A 19,894-nucleotide genomic window follows, 5' to 3' on the forward strand; every position below is an offset into this window, starting at 1 on the left:
GGACAGTGCTGCTCTGCCTGTTCTAGAGCTTCTCTCCCAGTGCAAGTTTCCCAGGAGCGGAACTGCTATGTTGTAAATTCAGCAAAGTGCTTTACATGGAATTGTACTGTGCATGTAACTCTGAGCTCAGGGACATGAGCTCTGTACACTCCAACCGCATTAAATCTCACAGTTCTCAAGTAGGTGCTTTCATTTTGCCCATTTGGCAGATAAGTGGAAGTGAGGCTCAGAGAGGTCAAGTAACTTGCCCAAGGACACACAGGAGGCTCCTCCCTTGTCTGGGATGCACCATGCTCGTCCCGCCACATCTCCCCATGGCCTGGGACCCTGGCGGGGCAGAGCTTACCATTGATGCAGCCCAGCTCGTCGCTCAGGTCCTTACAATCATACTCCCTGTCGCACTGCCGGCTGCCGTGGATGCAGGTCCCATCCGAGCACTGGAACTCGTCAGGCCGGCAGGTGGCCACGGCTGGGAAAGACAGAGCCAGGTGTGGAAAATACGAAAGCGGGCAGGAAAGCACCCTGACACAACCGTTTTCTTAGACTTCTCTCCAGTCTGTCCTCGTATGCAGGAAATTCATTAAAAAGCTGGCAGACCCAACAGGCCATTCTCTGCAGAAAAGCAGTGATGTGGTCCCAACCCAGACAGAGGCCCAGCCCAGGTAAGTTATGATAAATCATATCAATACCACTGAGTATCATACAGCCCTTCAAATGATTCACACTGCAAACGTAAAACATGTTTGAGTTGACACTACCTAAAAAGGCCATTACAATGAAATCTTGGCGGACACACGTGATGACTAGAATAGGGTCATTCTAACCATGGTCCAGACCTTGACCTCCAACAGGTTTTCGCTTTACCCTAATTCATTAAGCTCTAAGCTTATGTTTTCTGCACTTTCCCATGGGTTACATTTCACTATAAAAATGTTTACAATTTGAAAATTCGATTTCAGGAGGTCAGTGAAAAAAGATGATAAATCTATGGGCAGAATGATCCTCCCCATCCACCTTTTTAAAAATATGCAAATGTCTGGAGCTCGTTATTTTCAAGTGGATACTTGCTCTGCTGTGACCTAGGTAAAAGAGGAGAATGATCCTATTTTTTGTTTTGCTCTGTGTATTTAGAATGATCCTATTTTTAACCCCTGTGTCTATCTTTGCATTAAGGAAAAAAATACAGCTGAACATAACTCTCGCGAAACATGCTCTCTGATGAGAGTTAACATGGTGGGGTGATCAGGGATGGTTCGGGTTCACAGGTGTGTGTCCTCAGAGGGTTACCCCGCCTTTCTGTGCCTCAGTTTCCTCATCTGTAAAGAATGAGGGAAGCATGCTCTCACAAGTCATGGGGATTAAATGAGTTTGTGTTCAGTTTTATTTGTTTATTTACTTATTTATTTTTTATTTTTGGCCTCGCCGTGGGGCTTGTGGGATCTCAGTTCCCCAACCAGGGACTGAACCCCAGCCCTTGGCAGTGAAAGAGCGGAGTCCTAACCACTGGACTGCCAGGGTGTTCAGTTTTAGAACCGATCGATCACATACAGTCTTCAACTGTTTTGTTTTGTTTTATTTATTTTTTGACTGCGCCGGGTCTTAGTTGTGGCACGTGGGATCTTCGTTGCCGCGGGTGGGATTATGCGGGATCTTCGTTGCAACACGTGGGGTCTTTAGTTGCGGCATGCGGGATCTAGTTCCCTGGCCAGGGACTGAACCCGGCCAGGTGCACTAGACTCCGCACGCTGGAAGGCCCTTCAATCGTTTTTAAAAGGTGACATTTTAAAAAGTCTAATTACGGGACTTCCCTAGCAGTCCAGTGGTTGAGACTCCACGCTTCAAATGCAGGGGGCGCAGGTTCGATCCCTGGTCGGGGACTAAGATCCCGCATGCCATGTGGGGCGGCCAGAAAGAAAAGGGAAAAAATAATAATAAAAAAATAAAAAGTCTAATTACACCTATACAGCAATTGCAACTCTGAACACTGTGCACGTGGGCAAAGATGCCAAAGAAACAGAAGGACGAAAACGACCCACTAGCCGTGCAAGAACGGCCCTGATTCAGGGAGCACTGACTCGGGGCCACGTCTCCATCACAGTCGTCACTAACCACGTGTGGCTATTTAAGTTTCAATGAGTTAAAATGAAATCAACCTAAGAATTCCATCTTTCAGTGGCACCAGCCACACTGGCCAGCACTTGTGCACTGGGCAGCATCACAGCAAGTTCGATCGTATGGCACTGGATTCTAACCGAGGCCCGCAAAGGCCGACGCTGTTGCCCCATCTGCAGGGGAGGAGACCACAGCACAGTGAGGTTAAGTCCCTGGCCAAGGGTCACACAGCACGGACGACACCAGCCAGGCCCGGAGCCCAGGATCCTTTCTGGACCCAAATTATACTGCAGATTGTGGTTTGCTCCCCTGGGCAAAAGAGATTAATTAAATAAGTGTTCCAGACTGAGCGCTCTTCGGAGGATAGCTTGTCCTCCATGTGACTGGAAAGACTGAAAGAAACATGAAACGGGACCGACTTTCTTGCTATGTGATGCGAAACCATTCAACCACCTAAAGGCACTGCCCCTGCCCCTGACTTGGGGGAGCCCGGGGACAGATGAGGGGACCCGTGCGGCGCCCCTACCACAGTTCTCCTCGTCAGACTTGTCCTTGCAGTCGGGGTCGTGGTCGCAGTGCCAGCTGGAGTGGATGCATTCGCCGCTGCGGCAGTGGAACTCGAGAGCTGAGCAGGGGTTGTTGTCCCATGCGGGGACCGACGGCTGGGGGTCCCCACAGTGCTGCGGCCACTCGTCCGAGCCGTCTTCGCAGTCGGGGTCGCCGTCGCAGGCCCAGAGCTCGGGGATGCAAGTGGTGCTGTTGCACTGGAAGCTGGCAGGGCCGCAGGTGGGCACGGGGCAGGACACCTCGTCTGAGCCGTCTAAGCAGTCCAGGTCCGAGTCGCAGACGAACTTCGGGGCGATGCACTTGCCGTCATTGCAGCGGAACTCGTCCTGGGAGCACGTCTTGGGGGCTGCGGGGACGGACAGGAGACGACAGCCCGGTCAGCGGGGAGCCTCCCACCACATCCCGACACCAGCCCATCGCACAGATGGGGACACTGAGCCGAGGAGAGGCCAGAGCTCAGTGGTCAGGAGCTCGAGGCAGTGGTCAGGAACCCTGAACACGGAACCACTGCCCTGGCGGGAAGAATGCCCAGCTCCTGGGCCCCCTCTGTGCCTCAGTTCCCTCATCTGTTTGTGTCTTAAGGCGTTGCTGAGGACTTGGGGTGTAAAGTTCTCACGTTGGGCTGGGCACATGGGAAGCGGTATGACTTTGCACAGGGGACTTCCCTGGTGGTCTAGTGGTAAAGAACCCACCTACCAATGCAGGAGATGCAGGTTCAATCACTGGTCAGGGAACTGAGATCCCTCAAGCCGGGGCGGGGGCAACTAAACCCCCGCACCACAACTACTGAGCTCGTGAGCCTCAACTAGAGAGCCTGTGTGCCACAAACTACGGATCCCACGCACTCTGGAGTCTACGTGCCACAAGCAGAGAGAGAAAACCCACACGCCACAACTAAAGAGAAGCCTGTGCCCTACAACTACAGAGAAAGAAGCCCCAGCGAGGAAACGAAAGATCCCACGTGCTTCAACAAAGATCCTGCATGCCTCAACTAAGTCCCAACGCAGTCAAAAAAAAGTGTGCACAGGGAATATAGTCAATATCATATAATAAACTATAATGGAAAAGAATATGAAAAAGAATATATGTATAAGAATATATAATATATGTGTGTGTAATTGAGTCGCTTTGCTGCACACCTGAAACTAACACAACATTGTAAATTAACTATACTTCAATAATTTAAAAAAAAGGTTGGCAAAAAAGTTTGCTGTTACTATTATTTGATTATTTTTATTTATAATGACATTGGATTTTTTAATTAAAGTATAATTGACTTACAATATTATATTAGTTTCAGGTGTACAAGACAGTGATTCAGTATTTTTATTTTTATTTTTTATTTATTTATTTTTTTGGCCACGCCGCGCAGCATGAGGAATCCTAGTTCCCCGACCAGGGATCAAACATGCGCCCTGTGCAGCAGAAGCGAGGAGTCTTAACCACTGTACCGCCAGGGAAGTCCTGATTCAGTATTTTTAGACGGTGCAAAATGATCACTGCTGTAAGTCTAGGGAGTTCCCTGGTGGCCTTGTAGTTAGGATTCCGGGCTTTCACTGCTGTGGCCCGAGTTCAATCCATGGTCGGGGAACTGAGATACTGTAAGCCCCATAGTGTGACTGAAGGAAAAAACAAACAAACAAAAAACATCATATAAGTCTAGTTACCATGTGTCACCCTACAAAGTTATTACAATATTATTGACTGGACTTCCCTGGTGGCGCAGTGGTTAAGAATCCGCCTGCCAGTGCAGGGGACACGGGTTCGATCCCTGGTCTGGGAAGATCCCACATGCTGCGGAGCAATTAAGCCTGTGCGCCACAACTACTGAGCCTGCGCTCTAGATCCTGGGAGCCACAACTAGTGAGCCCACATGCCACAACTACTGAAGCCCGCACGCCTAGAGCCTATGCTCCACAAGAGAAGTCACTGCAATGAGAAGCCAGCGCACTGCAACAAAGAGTAGCCCCCACTCAATGCAACTAGAGAAAGCCCGCGCACAGCAACGAAGACCCAACGCAGCCAATAAATAAATAAATTAATTAATTAATTAAAAAATATATATATTATTGACTATATTCCCCATGCTGTGCATTACATCCCTGTGACATTTATTTTACAGCAGAAGTTGGTACCTATTAATCTCCTCCACCTGTTTCACTCATTCCCCCTGCACCCCCTGGCTTTGCTGGTATTATTAAAGAGCCAAAAAAAATTGGTAATTATGTGAAGTAATGGAAGTGTTAACTAACCCTATTGTTGTAATCATTTCACAATATATACATGTATCAGATCATCACATCAGACACTAAACTTATACAATGTTACATGTCCACTGTATCTCAATAAAGCTGGAAGAAAAATAGAATGCCTGGAAAAGGGCACCAATCCATTTTATTTAAAAATTTTCCCCAGGGACTTCCCTGGTGGTGCAGTGGTTAAGAATCCGCCTGCCATTGCAGGGGACAATGGGTTCGAGCCCTGGTCTGGGAAGATCCCACATGCCGCGGAGCAACTAAGCCCGTGCACCACAACCACTGAGCCTGCGCTCTAGAGCCTGCAAGCCACAACAATGGAAGCCCGCGTGCCTAGAGCCTGTGCTCTGCAACAAAAGAAGCCACCGCAATGAGAAGCCCACACTCCGCAACGAACAGTAGCCCCCACTCGCCGCAACTAGAGAAAGCCTGCGCCCAGCAACGAAGACCCAACTCAGGCAAAAATAAATAAATAAATAAATAAAATTTATTAAAATGTTCCCCAGGGAGCTGTTTCATCAGATGACCACTAACCAAGGTTAGACGTGCATTTCTAAGGTAAATGTAAGCAAACACTCACTTTTTGGGTCTTATGGCTTGTGGGATCTCAGTTCCCCGACCGGGGATTGAACCCTGGCCATGGCAGTGAAAGCCCGGAATCCTAACCACCTGGCCACCAGGGAACTCCTCCTTTTTAGTTTTTTTTAAGACTCTCTTAAGGGTTTTCATATTTTGTGAACTTGAATATTTGATGTGATCTCAGTTATTTAAATTTTCCCCAGGGTTTTTTGTTCTTTTTTTTTTAAAGAGCCTTATTTTGTTAAAAAAAAAAAAACCTATGCAATTGAAAATGAAATTATAAATAATGAATAAAATCAAAGAGCCAAGACAGAACCAGCTGCAAAGTGCCTTCCCCTCCAAGACTCTCGGCCTGTTTCTTCACAGAACCCTCAGCTTGGGGAACAAACTCCGACCTCAGCCAGGAACCCGGTCGGGTCACTTGGACAAGGCCAGGACCCACGGGCCACCAGGCCAGTGACCCCACTTACGACAGCTTTCCTCGTCTGAGCCGTTCTCGCAGTCCAGCTGGCCGTCGCATCTCCAGGACTCAGGAATGCAGCGGTTGACATGACCCCCACAGCTGAAGTCCCCCGTCTTGCAGGTGACAGACACTATGGGAGAAAAAGGATTGAGCCTTAACCCAGAGGGAAGACCAACCCGCCTCGCCAGTCCAAGCTTTGCAAGGGAAATACCCAGAGTTTTCTGACAGGGGGCGCCGAGCCCACTTTTCTGGGTCAAAATGAAGGACATTTAATGGAGCTTGGTAAAAATTAGAAGCTAGGTGCTGCAAAGGTTTTGGAATGAGATCGAGGTGGTGGTTGTACAGCATTGTGAATGTATTAATGCTACTGAACTTTACTTTTTTTAATTTTTAAATTTTTTTGGCTTTTTAAAAATTGAAGTAGGACTTCCCTGGTGGCGCAGTGGTTGGGAGTCCGCCTGCCAATGCTGGGGACACAGGTTCGAGCCCTGGTCCGGGAGGATCCCACGTGCCGCGGAGCGGCTAGGCCTGTGTGCCACAACTACTGAGCCTGTACTCTGGAGCCCGCGGGCCACAACTACTGGGCCCACGTGCCGCAACTACTGAAGCCCGCGCACCTAGAGCCTGTGCTCCGCAACAGGAGAGGCCGCTGCAATGAGAAGCCCGTGCACCGCCAAGAAGAGTGGCCCCTGCTCGCCGCAGCTAGGGGGGGCCCACGTGCAGCAGCGAAGACCCAGCACAGCCAAAAATAAAAATATAAATAAATTAATTAATTAAAAAAAAGAAATTGAAGTATAGTTGATTTACAATGTTGTGTTAGTTTCAGGTGTACAGCAAAGTGATTCATATATATATATATATATATTCTTCTCCATTACAGTTTATCACAGGATATTAAATATAGTTCCCTGTGCTATACAGTAGGACCTTGTTGTTAATCTATTTTATATATAGCAGTGTGTATATGTTAATCGCAAACGCCTAATTTATCCCTACCCCCTCCGTCTCAAACTGATCACTTGAAAATGGTTAATTTGTGTTATGTGAATTTCACCTCAATTTAAAAAAAAAAAAAAAAAAAAGGCTTTAAAGGAAAGTTCCAGTTCCAGTAATATCTTCTCTCTCCATTTCCTAATTCACAGCTGAATACATCAATACACTGGCCAATTTCCACCGAGTCTGTCATCCGGTATCATCAAATCACTTTGCTGTACAGCAGAAATGTTTATTTAGTTATTAAAAAAAATTTTTTTTGTTGTGTCATGGCTTGCAGGGTCTTAGTTCCCCAAACAGGGATCCAACGCCGGCCCCCTGCAGTGGAAGTGTGGAGTCTTAACCACTGGACCGCCAGGGAAATCCCTGTACAGCAGAAATTAACACAACGTTGTAAATCGACTATACTTAAATTTTAAAAAAAAGAGTTAAAAAAAACAAGGTTAGGACGCATGTCACGCCCAAAGGGGACTCACTGCACATCTCCTGGGACTCATCGGAGCCGTCCTGGCACTCAGCGCTCCCGTCGCAAACCCACTTGTAGGAGATGCATTTCCCATCTCGGCACTGGAACTCATTTCTCCCACATTTGTCTTCCACTGAGAGAGAAGGAAAGGAGAAGGAAGGATCAGGGTCAGGATTAGAAACGACCATGCTCCCTGTGTCTATTTCCTGCCAACTGAAGAACAAACCAGAAATACAACCCTACTGTAACAGTCAAGTTCCCAGGAAATGAAACACGCACAACAAATTAAATTTCATGAACCGAAATTTAAGTATCATGGAGGATGCAAAGAACACATCCAAAAGGGAGATTTGTCCCCAATATGAGATTTTGGCATCATGGTTGTTGAGTCCAAAGTATGGATCCATTGGTCTATGGGAACAAAATATTAGAAACTGGGTGCACATTAACAAAGAAAAGAAAATTATTTAGCATATTACAAATCTGTATTGGAAACAGTACCAAGGAAAATTGAGGCTGTAAAAGCATTAAGCTGGAGGAAAACCTGAAAAGCTTTCTCCAGTACGTAGAAAGGAACTATAAAGAGATAAAAATTATGAGAAATTATTAATGTAGAGGTCAGTGAGCAGAGATCCAGCAGAAAAGATAATCATATAACTAAAAGTCAGATCAAAAGAAATGGGACAGACACAGTAACAAAAGATCTAATCAAGAGAAAACTTTCCTTAGGAAAACAAAGACTTGGATTTTGAGATAAAAATGAGGACAAAGTAAGTGTTTGGGAAGTTTTCTAAAATATATGATTTTTGCACTTTGGAAAAGAGAACAAAATAATATTGACTGCATTTAGTTTTAGATATCATGCTTTGATTTAGAATGCACTGTTATGTGTGATCTATGATCAAAGCAAACTTTTATTGGTTGGTAAAACCTGGTACTAATCCTTTAATCTCTAAATATAAACTTTGATCCCCTTTGTAATCTAAAGTAATGCAGTCAATAAAAATTATGATCTGGTTCATCTCAGGATAAGGAAATAAGACCCCCCCCCCCCAAAAAAAGAAGCTAACAGGATTTTCCTGATTAGTCAGATGTTCTGAAGGCAAATAGTATGTAAAATAGAAGTTTTAACTGATGGCTACATTTCTTATATTTTTCATTACCTTTGTAAGAAGATTAAGAATGTCTTTTCTTTTATTAATTTATTTTGAATGTTAGCCGTAACCAAAAAAAGAGTTTAATGGTTTGTGCAAAATTTTTTCATTAGCTCATCTTGCACAAAGGCAATTAATGAATGCATTGTCTGGGAGAAAACTCCAGACAAAAAGAACAGAAGACAGTAGATCCTTTAATGATTCTTCTCATGGGAGAAGTCTCTCCTTCCTTCATTCTGGATATGGGAGAGGAAGATTCAAGATCTTACACACTTTGGGGCTTTTTATGTATTTAGATTTTTTTCCCTTTGATATTCTCTTTAAACACCCATAATTTGTTTTTATCCATGGTGGTATTACCTAGAAGACGTGAATCATCTACACTTTGTCTAGTAAACGGTTACAGGTAAATTAAAATTTTGTTGCCTGCAAAAAAAAAAGAATTTCCATTAATAATTCTTTAGCTCTGAGACTACTGAAGAATGTTTCCAAGTATCTGTTCTCCTCCTCCTTCTCCATATTATTAAGACCTTCAAGTTTTAGCTGGGCACATGACCCAAAAGAGGATCTATAATTTCCCAATTTTCCTTGCAGCTAGGTGTGGCCATGGGACTGAGTTTAAGCTGATGAGCTGTGAGTGGATGTAAATGTGCAAACTTCCCGACCTTAGATGGCAGCATTGACAAGTTTATTCCTATTTTTTTTAAGTCTTTATTGAATTTGTTACAATAATGCTTCTGTTTTATGTTTTGGCCACGAGGCATGTGGGATCCTAGCTCCGCGACCAGGAATCGAACCCACACCCCCTGCACTGGAAGGCAAAGTCTTAACCACTGGACCGCCAGGGAAGTCCCAAGTTTATTCCTATTAATGAGCATTTTGCCCCTCCTACCCTCAGCGTACAAGATAAAAAGAGACCTAATCAGATATGATAGAAGGTCAAGCCAAAAAAAAAAAAAATCAAAATGATCAAGGACACCCTTTGAAATGTGGCCTTCTGTGCCCAATTGCTAATGATTAACTTGCCCTTAATACTCAGCCATAAAAAAGAATTAAATAATGCCACTTGCAGCAACATGGATGGACCTAGAGGTTATCATACTAAGTGAAGTAAACCAGACAGAGAAAGACAAATATCATACAATATTGCTTATATGTGGAATCTTTAAAAAAAGATACAAATGAACTTATTTACAAAACAGAAATAGACCCATAGACACAGAGAACAGTCTTATGGTTACCAAAGAGGAAAGGGGTGAGGGACAGATAAATTAGGAGGTTGAGATGAACATATACACACTACTATATATAAAATAGATGACCAACAAGGACCTACTGTATAGCACAGGGAACTATACACTTAATATCTTGTAATAACCTATAAGAGAAAAGAAATTGAAAAAGAATCTGAATCACTTTTGCAAAAAAACACTTCTCTGACTACATCATAATTTCAGATTTTAACTAACTATAGTAGGAAGCCATCACGAATAACAAGATATTTTTAAATGTTGTGTGTCTGATTTTTATCTCACCTTTTTAACATTTCTGCCTTTCTGTATAGTTATGGTTTGTAATGTACATCATACACTAGTACAGTATATGATAAATAGTTATATTAGGGAGGACTTCCTCAAAATTTTTTTAACCAATGAGGGTATGCGATTAGAAGAGCTGGGAGACCAACTGGTTAAGACTAGGATCAAAGACTTTAGGGCCCAAATGTGATGTGAAATACTGGATTGGATCTTGGAAGAGGAAAGGGCCATTAAGGAAAAAAATGGATGAAATCCAAAGAAAGTCTGGAGTTCATAGTAATATACAAATGTTAATCTCTTAGTTTTGACACGTACTGTAGTATGTAAGATGTTAATATTGGGGGAAACTGGATGAGGGGTATGAGAATTCTCTGTAATATCTTTGCAACTTTTTTTTACATTGAATATAATCCCAAAATAAGAAGGTAATTTTTTTTCCAAGTCCTTGAGGTGAAAGATGACATACATTAGATGACTGCAGTTCTTTCTTCCTTTCTTTCTTTCTTCCTTCCTTTCTTCATTAAATATTTTTGGCTGTGTTGGGTCTTCGTTGCCGTGTGTGGGCTTTCTCTAGTTGCAGCAGGCGGGGGCTACTCTTTGATGCAGTGCATGGGCTTCTCATTGCGGTGGCCTCTCTTGTTGCAGAGCACAGACTCTAGGCGCGCAGGCTCAGTAGTTGTGACACCCGGGCTTAGTTGCTCCGTGGCATGTGGGATCTTCCCGGGCCAGGGATCGAACCCGTGTCCCCTGCACTGGCAGGCGGATTCTTAACCACTGTGCCACCAGGGAAGTCCCCACTGCAGTTCTTTAAAATGAACAGTGAATGTGGATAAAGATTTGGGGAGCATCAGTAGGGAAACAAGTCTTCAGGGCTGGAAGACATGTGAAAGTCAGACCTTATGATGATGAAGGAAGAGCTATGAATCTCCAACTCATCCCATTCTTAGCCAAAATGGAAGTGTGGTCTCCATCTAAGTTAAAGTCAAGACATAAGGTGGCAGAGAGGTGAAGGTGGCCCACAGCTGGAAGGGAGCAAAAGAACATGCCTGGATACTTCTTTTCCAAGCTCACGGATGGGTGGCCGGTGTTCCCTACACCCATCCCATTTCCTTTCATACACACCCATCTGCAAGACATCTATTTTCCCCATAAAATGCCATCCTGAAACCTCTATAAACAAGGAAGAGGGAGGCCCTGAGGTCACCAGATTTCACCAACTGTCCCCACTCCAAAGCAGTGTGAATTACAGTCTTATGGAAATGGCATTCCCTGCCTCCGTACTGGATCTGGTAAAAATTTCACAACCTCAGATCCCAAATCCCTGCAGTTCCCTCTGCTGCAAAGCCCCCTCCCAACACCTACCTGTTTGCTTGGCTAACAGTTCAACTTTGAATATTTATTTATTTATTTATTTATTTTATTATTTATTTATTTATTTTGGCTTTGCCGGGTCTGAGTTGTGGCATGCAGGATCTTTTAGTTGCGGTATGAGGGCTTCTTAGTTGCGGCATGCGGGATCTAGTTCCCTGGCCAGGGGTTGAACCTAGGCCCCCTTCATTGGGAGTGCCAAGTCTTACCCGCTGGACCACCAGGGAAGTCCCTAACAGTTCAGCTTTGAAGCTGACCTTCCCCAAAACTGGGTTTGGCACCCCCATGAGCCCCTAAAACACCCATTTCTCACTCCTAACACACAGTATCGAAAGCATCTGTTTATTGTGTATCCCCCAGCCTAGACTTAAACTCCTTGAGAGTAAGGAATGTCCTTTTCATCCTTTCAGCATGAAGCCGTCAGAGCCCAAGGCCTGACACAGTCACAGTAAAATTTGTTCAATAGGTATGCCAAAAATCAGGGCCGGGTCCATCACCTTTGCCGGGGAAAGATTTTAGAAAAGTGGAACTCTTCCACATTCCACCTCTGAGGAGGGCAACAGGGCAGAATCTGTCAAAATTTAAAGTGCAAAGTCCCTGGGAGCCAGAAGAAATATTAACACAGGTGTATAACAATGTCAAGTTCAAAAGAGGGCCAAAGCTTTTTCTGTTTGTTTGTTTATTTTGGCCGTGCCCAGCGGCATGCGGGATCTTACTTCCCCCACCAGGGATCGAACCCGTGCCCCCTGCAGTGGAAGCTCGGAGTCCTAACCACTGGACCACCAGGGGAGTCCCTAAAACTTTTCTTATAATAGAGAAAAGGGGGGAACAATTGGTGGTATTTTTATTTATGTATTTAATTAATTTATTTTTGGCTGCGTTGGTGGGTCTTCATTGCTGCGTGAGTACTTTCTCTAGTTGCTGCAAGTGAGGGCTACTCTTCGTTGCGGTGCGCGGGCTTCTCACTGTGGTGACTTCTCTTGTTGCGGAGCACAGGCTTCAGTACTTGTGGCACGCAGGCTCTAGAGCACAGGCTCAATAGTTGTGGCGCACAGACTTAGTTGCTCCGCGGCATGTGGGATCTTCCCTGACCAGGGCTCGAACCCGTGTCCCCTGCATTGGCAGGCGGATTCTTAACCACTGCATCACCAGGGAAGCCCAGTGGTATTTTAAAATGTGACCGCAAATTCCATGACACTCCCTCCAAAAGCTGAGCCTAATTCCCCACGCCTGGCGTGTACACCGGACTTGTTTCTAATATATAGAAAAAGGCAGACGTGATGAGTTGTGCCTTCTGACCCTACGTCATGAAGCCACTGCAGCCTCCTCCAGAATCTCTTGGATTGCTTACTCTGGGGGAAGCCCTTTGCACACGCTGAGGTGCTCCATGCAGTGAGTGCCTGAGGCCTTCTGTGAAAAGCCACTGAGGACACCATCTTGGAAGGGAAACTTCAGCCCCTGCTGAGCCCTCAGATGACTGCAGCCCCTGCAAATATATTTTTTCCTGGGGTATCTAGATGGCAACTTCATGTGAGATCCTGAGCCAGAACCATCTGGCTATGCTGCTTCCAAATTCCTGACCCACAGAAACTTGGAGATAATAAATGTGTCTTGTTTTCAGCCACTAAGTTTTGGGGTAATTTGATATGCAATAGGTAATTAATACATAACCTAACTTAAGAAGGTATGCCTATATTCAAATGGAAACATGTAGCCACACATGCAAAATCGATACCTAATAATAATGCAGATCCTGTAGAGGCACTGAAAAAGGTGATGTCAATCATCCTACGTTGTGACATTGTAGAAAGCTGCCCACAGTATTTTGCTAAATGGGGAAAAAAGCAAGGGGCAGAAGAGTTTGTAATAGTTTTCAGTGTGATCCCATTTTTGGAAGAAACAAAGTCTTATCTGTGCTTCTGCATAGGAAATAGTGGCAAGGGGCCTTCTTTAATTCACTTCAGGCTGTTTGGTTTTCTTCTAAGAATGCTTTATTCTTGAGATTTTTTTTTTTTTTAAACAAAGGAAAAAAATGATTAAGTGAAAGAACTAAGATATCAGTCAATGCCTATCATTGGCATTAGCCTTAATTCCCCTGATTCAATAAACCTCCCTTTTTGTCGGCTCTTGGTGGCTTTGGTCATTCCGATGGGGGTTGACAAGGCCAGAGACCTCTGGAGGCCCTTGAACATTTCACTCAGCCTTGAACCCAATCTTGAGCCTGGGTTGAGGGCTATGGGGGTCAGGGGCTCTGGGACCCAGTTTGAAAACCACCTTCCTGGAGAAATGGGACATCGTATGCTGTACTTTATCACTCTCCTCTGGCTTCCTTTGGTAAACTGTTCCACTACCCAGATGCGTGTATTACGTTTATACAAGAGGGAGGAAACCTTTTACTGCAGCCACAGAATGCCAGGAAAAGGTAAGATGATGGCGGATGACTTTCCATGGCCTGATTCCAGCTGTCAAGGAATGTTCTGCCTTTTTAGGACTTTTGGAGAACCTTGCAAAAAGATCATCTTTCACTGCCCTGGAGTCTGTGGAGCACAATGAAACTAACGTCTGGGTGGCTTTTCCTTGTAAAAGTTATTCTTTTAAAAACAGCTACTTACTTACTTATGTATTTATGTGTACGTGTGTGTGTATGGATGTATTTGAGTTCTCAAATATGCATGCACGGATGGAGAAACCTGATTTGGCATTTCTGGTAAAGGGATCCATGGAAGAATAATGTATCCCTTCATCCATTTCTACTTTGATGGTTCACCCAGCACTTTTGTGTAGATTCCCTGAGAGGCAGTGTAGTGAGGTGCTCAGACAGACAGGCTTGGGTGTAAATGGCTTTCTGGGAACTTTCTGGGAGGCGAGAAATTCTCTAGATCCTAATGAGAGGCGGTTACATAGAAGCAGATGTTTATCACAACTCACTAAACTCTTTACTTATCTGTCCATTTTATAGTATGTCAATTACACCTCAATTTCAAAAGGAAAACTCTGAGTCTTCAAAGATCATGTCCAAGGCTCCTGCCAGAGGTTAGGAAACCAGTCAGGTGAGATTAGGAGGGGCCACAAGGAGGCTACAGGTGATAAAGATAGAAATACAAAGAGTGTTGACAAGCATCAACAGAACTTGGTAACTGAACTACAAGGAGGCCAGGCTGGAGGTGGCCCCAGTGGAGAGCCCATTCATTCAAGAGAAGTGAATGAGCTGAGCTTTGGAACCTACTGCTATCAGAACACAGACTGATAAATGCATCGCCCAGCTAATGAGCCAAACAGGATATCTCCCTCAGAGTTGCCTCTACAATACACCCCACACCCCACTGACTCACAACCGAATTGTGATCATGCCTGAAAAAGGAAATGACTCACTTCTAGATCCTGGCACACAGGGTGGGCAAAAAGCAATCGGAATTCCAGGACTCTCAGAAAAAAGTAAAAAAGGAAGTTCAGGCAAGGGGCATTCACAGTGGGGATCCCGGAGGAGGACCTTCTGTCATCCCCTCTCCCAACCAGGCGATTGCAGTTTCGATTACCACTAATCCACTTTGCACAAGGAATCATCTTACACACAAAATGTGCTCCTGGAAAGGTTAGAAATATTAAAACATCTTAAGGCCCTTTAAAGAACAATAACCCCTTTCCCTGGATAACAAGCCTTCCCCTGGCAACAGTGAATCAAATATTTGCTTGTCATAGACGGCTGAAGACCCCACCAACAGGAAGACCCCACTACTACCTATTTCTGTCTGAACAGGTCATCCAAAAGCTGGCCAGCAGTTCCAGGCAGTGTTTAAACGAAAAGTGGATGGATTTCACCGTTACAGGGAACGGTCAGCTGGGAAATAAATCCCATAGCCTTGCTCGTGGGGACGGGGATGAGGAACAGTGAGCACCGAGGGACAGCACAGCAGATGGGTGTCTCCACAGCAGGCAACACAGTCCTGAACCATGGGTCAGAACTAGGCCTGTTTCAAACACCATAGCCCAAAGAAACCACACCTCTTTCTTGTTTTCTCCCTGTTCCAGAAGCAAGATTTGGGTTTTCTATGTCAGTTTCATTTGAATTTCAGCAAAAGCAAACTGGAGCTCCCAATCCCTTATCTCCTCATGCTGGAGATGCCTAAAATTACACAAGCACTGCACCCTCCCTTAGAGAAAAAAAACAAAAACAAAAAAAACTAAACTCTAGCCCTTTAGACCTCTCCTGTCATGAATGACAGGTCACGAACAACGTTATCGAAACAGAAAAGGGGAATACACATTTCTGCTTTTTCTCCAGCACACAAATGAGGTGGTAAATGCTTTCGATGTTTTCCTTCCTCTGTTACTGAAGATAGTGGTTGTTCAGGGAAATCAAAATAATACATGGAATCATTTTCTTGAAAAAGAAATGGCGGGAGCTAACAGACTCAGCGGAAAATGAATGAGACATCCTTTTACCAGTGCTCTTTTCCACACGAGGTGTCGTCAAGGTATTTTCCCCAAGGGTGATCTCTCGATGGTAGATTTTGTTGCCTTTGGGGAGGGGTAGCCTGTTTCTATCACTGTTCACTGCTGCCTACTTCCACAGTGTCTTAGCAACACATGGTCTCTTGCTTGACAGCGGGGCAGAGTGTGGATGCTGTTAATGTACTTAATGTGGAATATGAAAGGCCATCCAAGCACTGAGCAAAAAAAGGCATCTAGAATTGGCTCTTATCAGGGGAGGAACCCTACAGATAAGAGCAGGAATACTGTGGAAAGACAGAATGAGGCACATATTTCTCTTAAAGATTTGCAGTCTCAAAAACACTCTCCCTATCTTTTGCCAGTGTTGCCCCGGAAGAAAAATATACCTGGCAATGATCAATGAATAACCCTGGGGCTTGCTGCTAAAGCAGACACAACTCTTAGCGGGACCACTCTACTTTCTGAGTCTGGATGTGTCCTTGGCATATTTGAGACGCCACACACAACTATTAACTGATTTTGATCTGGCTAAGGGAAAGCATGCAGTTAAGATTCCAATTACTTTCATTCCCAAAGGAGACAGACAAGAAATTCCCTCCCCCTCGGGGCAAACTGGAGTAGTCACTGCTGCTACAAATGTACATCCTTGTTTTAACACCAGAGAAGATACTTAGTAGCTGCCAGCTAGCTCTCAGGAGCCTGGGGAACACACCGGCGCTCAGCCTCCTTGAGACCCAAAATACACCAGATCCTCCGCCACCCAGTGAAAGAGGAAACTGAAGGAAGCAACACATCTTGCTCAAGACCTCACTGCCATCATTTCCTCTTAGGAAAGGAGTGGATCGCATGTGAAATACAGGCTAATCAAGTGTCTCTTGACCAAGCCACGCTCCCTTTGCTTCATACAACTGAATGGCTGAATTATTACAGTAATCCTCTGCCATGTGCAACCTCCCTTCCTCTCCTCCCAGAGGAAACTGATGTCACAGGTACTGATTCCAAGAGTTCAAAGCCACCTCCCTGCCAATAAAAAAAAAAAAAAAAAGCTTCCTGCATCCTGTTAATCAAACAATCCCAATCCTTTTCTAGGCCCAGCTGGTTGTAAGTAAGAAAAGGACCATTTCTCTATTTTCCAGAGCGAGGTCAAATGCCTCTGGCAGCCAGTAGGCAACTCAGGATGGTGCATCAACTAGCCTCTTGCCCAAATCTAAATTTCAAACCCTCTAAAACGAAATGTTGTCATGTGGGCAGCTCAGCTGAACCCATTCAGCGCCTCTGAACAAACAAGGCAACCCGAGGGGTCCATCCGGTCCCTGACTTTCTGTCCCTGCCCCTGCTCGGCTGAAGGTCTCCGCGAAGTGCCCTTCGCATCCGATCGAGGAGGAGGAGCGGGAGTTTCTGAGGCAACGTTTCAGCCTGGCAAGGAAACAAGGCCTTGAGGGTGGCCTGGGGGGCACGTCTGCGAACATGTCCCGGGAGGGCTGGGTGAGGGAGGCCCCCGAGGACAAAGTGGGGACGAAGGCCTCGCCACAGATCGAGGGGAAAACTGAGGCCTTCGCCGAGGGGGCCGAGGCGCTCGGCGGGCGCCTCGGCCACCCTAGCAGAGCTTCTCCAGGGGCCCGGGACGTGACGCCTCCTTTGTGACAGGAGCTGGGACCAACCTGAGGAATCTCCTTGGACCTCCTCACCGAGAACGAGGTGCGCCGCTAGTCTTGAGCCAGCCCCGCCCGGCGCCGCGCGCGCTTCCGCAGCCACCGCTTCCCATTGGCCAAGGGGAGTGGCTCGAGGCTCGCCTGTTCGAATGGCGCCCTATGGGAGCTCGGGGGCGGGGCTGAAGGCGGTGCCCTTGAGCGGAAGTGTGGTGCGGGGTCCGGGATGGACGCGTTCCTCTCGGCTCCGGGAGCCAGTATCGCCCTTGGGCAGCACAAAGCCAACTTGACCGCCGCCGTAACCCCTGAGAGTGAACCGGCGCAGGGGCGCGCCCGCAGACAACCCTGAGCGTGCAGCCGGGGACCAGGCTGAGCAGTCGGGTTTCGGGTCACTTTCACCCCTAGAATAACTCTGGAAGGGGGTCCCTCCCCCCATTGGTGGAGACCCGCGTACCCGGCTCTAAGACAAGAGGGTCTGCAATCGGGTGGAGACTTGGGAAAGCCGCATCCCGCATTCCCCTGACTCCCCCAGACCCCTCAGACCCTCCCATCCCCCGCGCTCCCCTTAGTGCTCCCTCCAGCCATTTGGGAAGGATTTCGTGCCATTTTCCCACAAGTTTCCCAAGGGTGGAATGATTTTTCGTTCTCTTCCCCCGCAAAAAAAATTACCAAGGGGCTCCCCTAGTTCGCGGTCTCACCCGCACCCCGCTCGGGCTTCTGGAGCCAGCCTTACCTGCACCCGCCGTCGCAGCGATGAGCAGGGCGACGGCCCAGCGCAGCCCGCAGCCCGCGAGCCTCATGTTCCCAGCCTCTGCCTGTCACGCCCCGGGCCGGGCTGCTGTCCTCTGTGTCCGCTCTGGAAACCCGGGCTTCGCGCGGCCCTGACGCGACTGCACGCGGGGCCCCAGTTATTTGCAGCATTTCAATGTGAGGTTTCCCGTAGAGGGAGGAGTTTGCAGTGGGGTGATTTTCAAACATCTTCACCTCACTGCGAGAGGAGGAGTTTCGAGAGGAGGAGTTTGGAACGGCCGATGTGACATGGGCTCCTTAACCCGTGAAGCCCTGACTCGGATTCCAGTCCTTTCCAAAGCCGCTTCTGGACAGGCTGCCGGATGTGTCCCATTTGGGTAGCCCCTGAAGAGAGGAGCCGCCGCCACGCCCACCCCCAAATGGAAATGCGCGTCTCCTGAAGGATCTCCCTTACATTTCTCTCCACTTTTAATTGTTACGTTCTCTTTGGTGCCCAAAGAAGATTAGCAACCACCTGTCCTTCCAAATCGTCTAATTGGCCAATGACATCTCCCCTCTGATTCAGAAGGAAAAAACTAGAGATGTTGGAAACTACACCCCCCTATCTCTGTCTCTCCTTGCCTTTTCCTTTGTAGGAATTATTTATAGATTTTAACTGTTTCGTCATATATAGTCTTAGAGGGTTCTTCCAAATCACCCCATAAACAGTTATTAATGAGGCATTTAAATAAAACCGTCACGAAAGTACAGCCAAAAACTGATTTTGTTTTGTGGGATCCAGCGCTTGGATGAATTATGAGCAAAAACACCTCTAAAACCAATTGACCCAATACCTGGGGTCTGGACATAAATATTGATTTATCCTTTTAGGAGAAGGAGTTGAATAAACAGAGAGGCCCAAAGCCTCTCCCCAGAGCAAAATGAAAACAAAATAGAGCTTTCAGAACTGAACCCGATTGCCTAAACCACAGAGGGCTGCTGGAGAACAGCTTTCAAGAATCAGGGTGTCTCTTTGGAGATTCATGAACTTCCCAGAGGCCCCTGGCCAGAAAGCCTCCCGTAAAGGGTTTGGTAGTTTTGGAGGGTTCCCTCAGGAATGAGCAGAGTTCTCTGAGGTTTTACAAACTGAGCTTGGCAAGGCATACTTACCTCTCAGCAGGCTTACGGGAAACCCAGGAAAGAAGGCAGAAAAGAGACAGAGAGGAAACAGAAAGAAAAACAGTGATTTAATCCAGGGGAATAAACTTATAGACAGTGTTTGGCAGTAAAGACCCCAGCTTCTGAATCAGACCTCTGGTGAGTCACTCAGTTTTGTTTTGTTTTTTAATATTTATTTATTTATTTATTTATTTATTTATTTATTCAGTCTGTGAAGGGTCTTAGTTGTGGCATGCTGGATCTTCATTGGGGCATGCGGGATCTTTAGTTGGGGCATGCATGCGGAATCTAGTTTCCTGACTAGGGAGCGCGAACCTGGGCCCCCTGCATTGGGAGCGCGGAGTCTTACCCACTGGACCACCAAGGAAGTCCCGAGTCATTTAGCTTTGC

The 19,894-nt window shown here is 46.2% G+C and overlaps 1 protein-coding gene across 1 annotated transcript in view; it reads right to left on the bottom strand.

Moving 5' to 3' along the window:
- Positions 1–18,554, bottom strand: part of LDLR (low density lipoprotein receptor) — a 37,145-nt gene extending 18,591 nt beyond the window's left edge. The window contains exons 1-5 of the mRNA XM_059918388.1: positions 18,330–18,554; positions 7,446–7,568; positions 5,984–6,106; positions 2,639–3,025; positions 347–469 (exon numbers count right to left, since the gene is read on the bottom strand). Of these exons, the coding sequence (XP_059774371.1) occupies positions 347–469; positions 2,639–3,025; positions 5,984–6,106; positions 7,446–7,568; positions 18,330–18,396 (823 nt within the window). The 5' untranslated portion in view covers positions 18,397–18,554. The remainder of the gene's footprint in view (positions 1–346; positions 470–2,638; positions 3,026–5,983; positions 6,107–7,445; positions 7,569–18,329) is intronic.
- Between the last annotated feature and the right edge of the window lie 1,340 nt (positions 18,555–19,894).

This window comes from Balaenoptera ricei, chromosome 3 (assembly GCF_028023285.1).
Source record: "Balaenoptera ricei isolate mBalRic1 chromosome 3, mBalRic1.hap2, whole genome shotgun sequence".
NCBI classification, from domain to species: domain Eukaryota; kingdom Metazoa; phylum Chordata; class Mammalia; order Artiodactyla; family Balaenopteridae; genus Balaenoptera; species Balaenoptera ricei.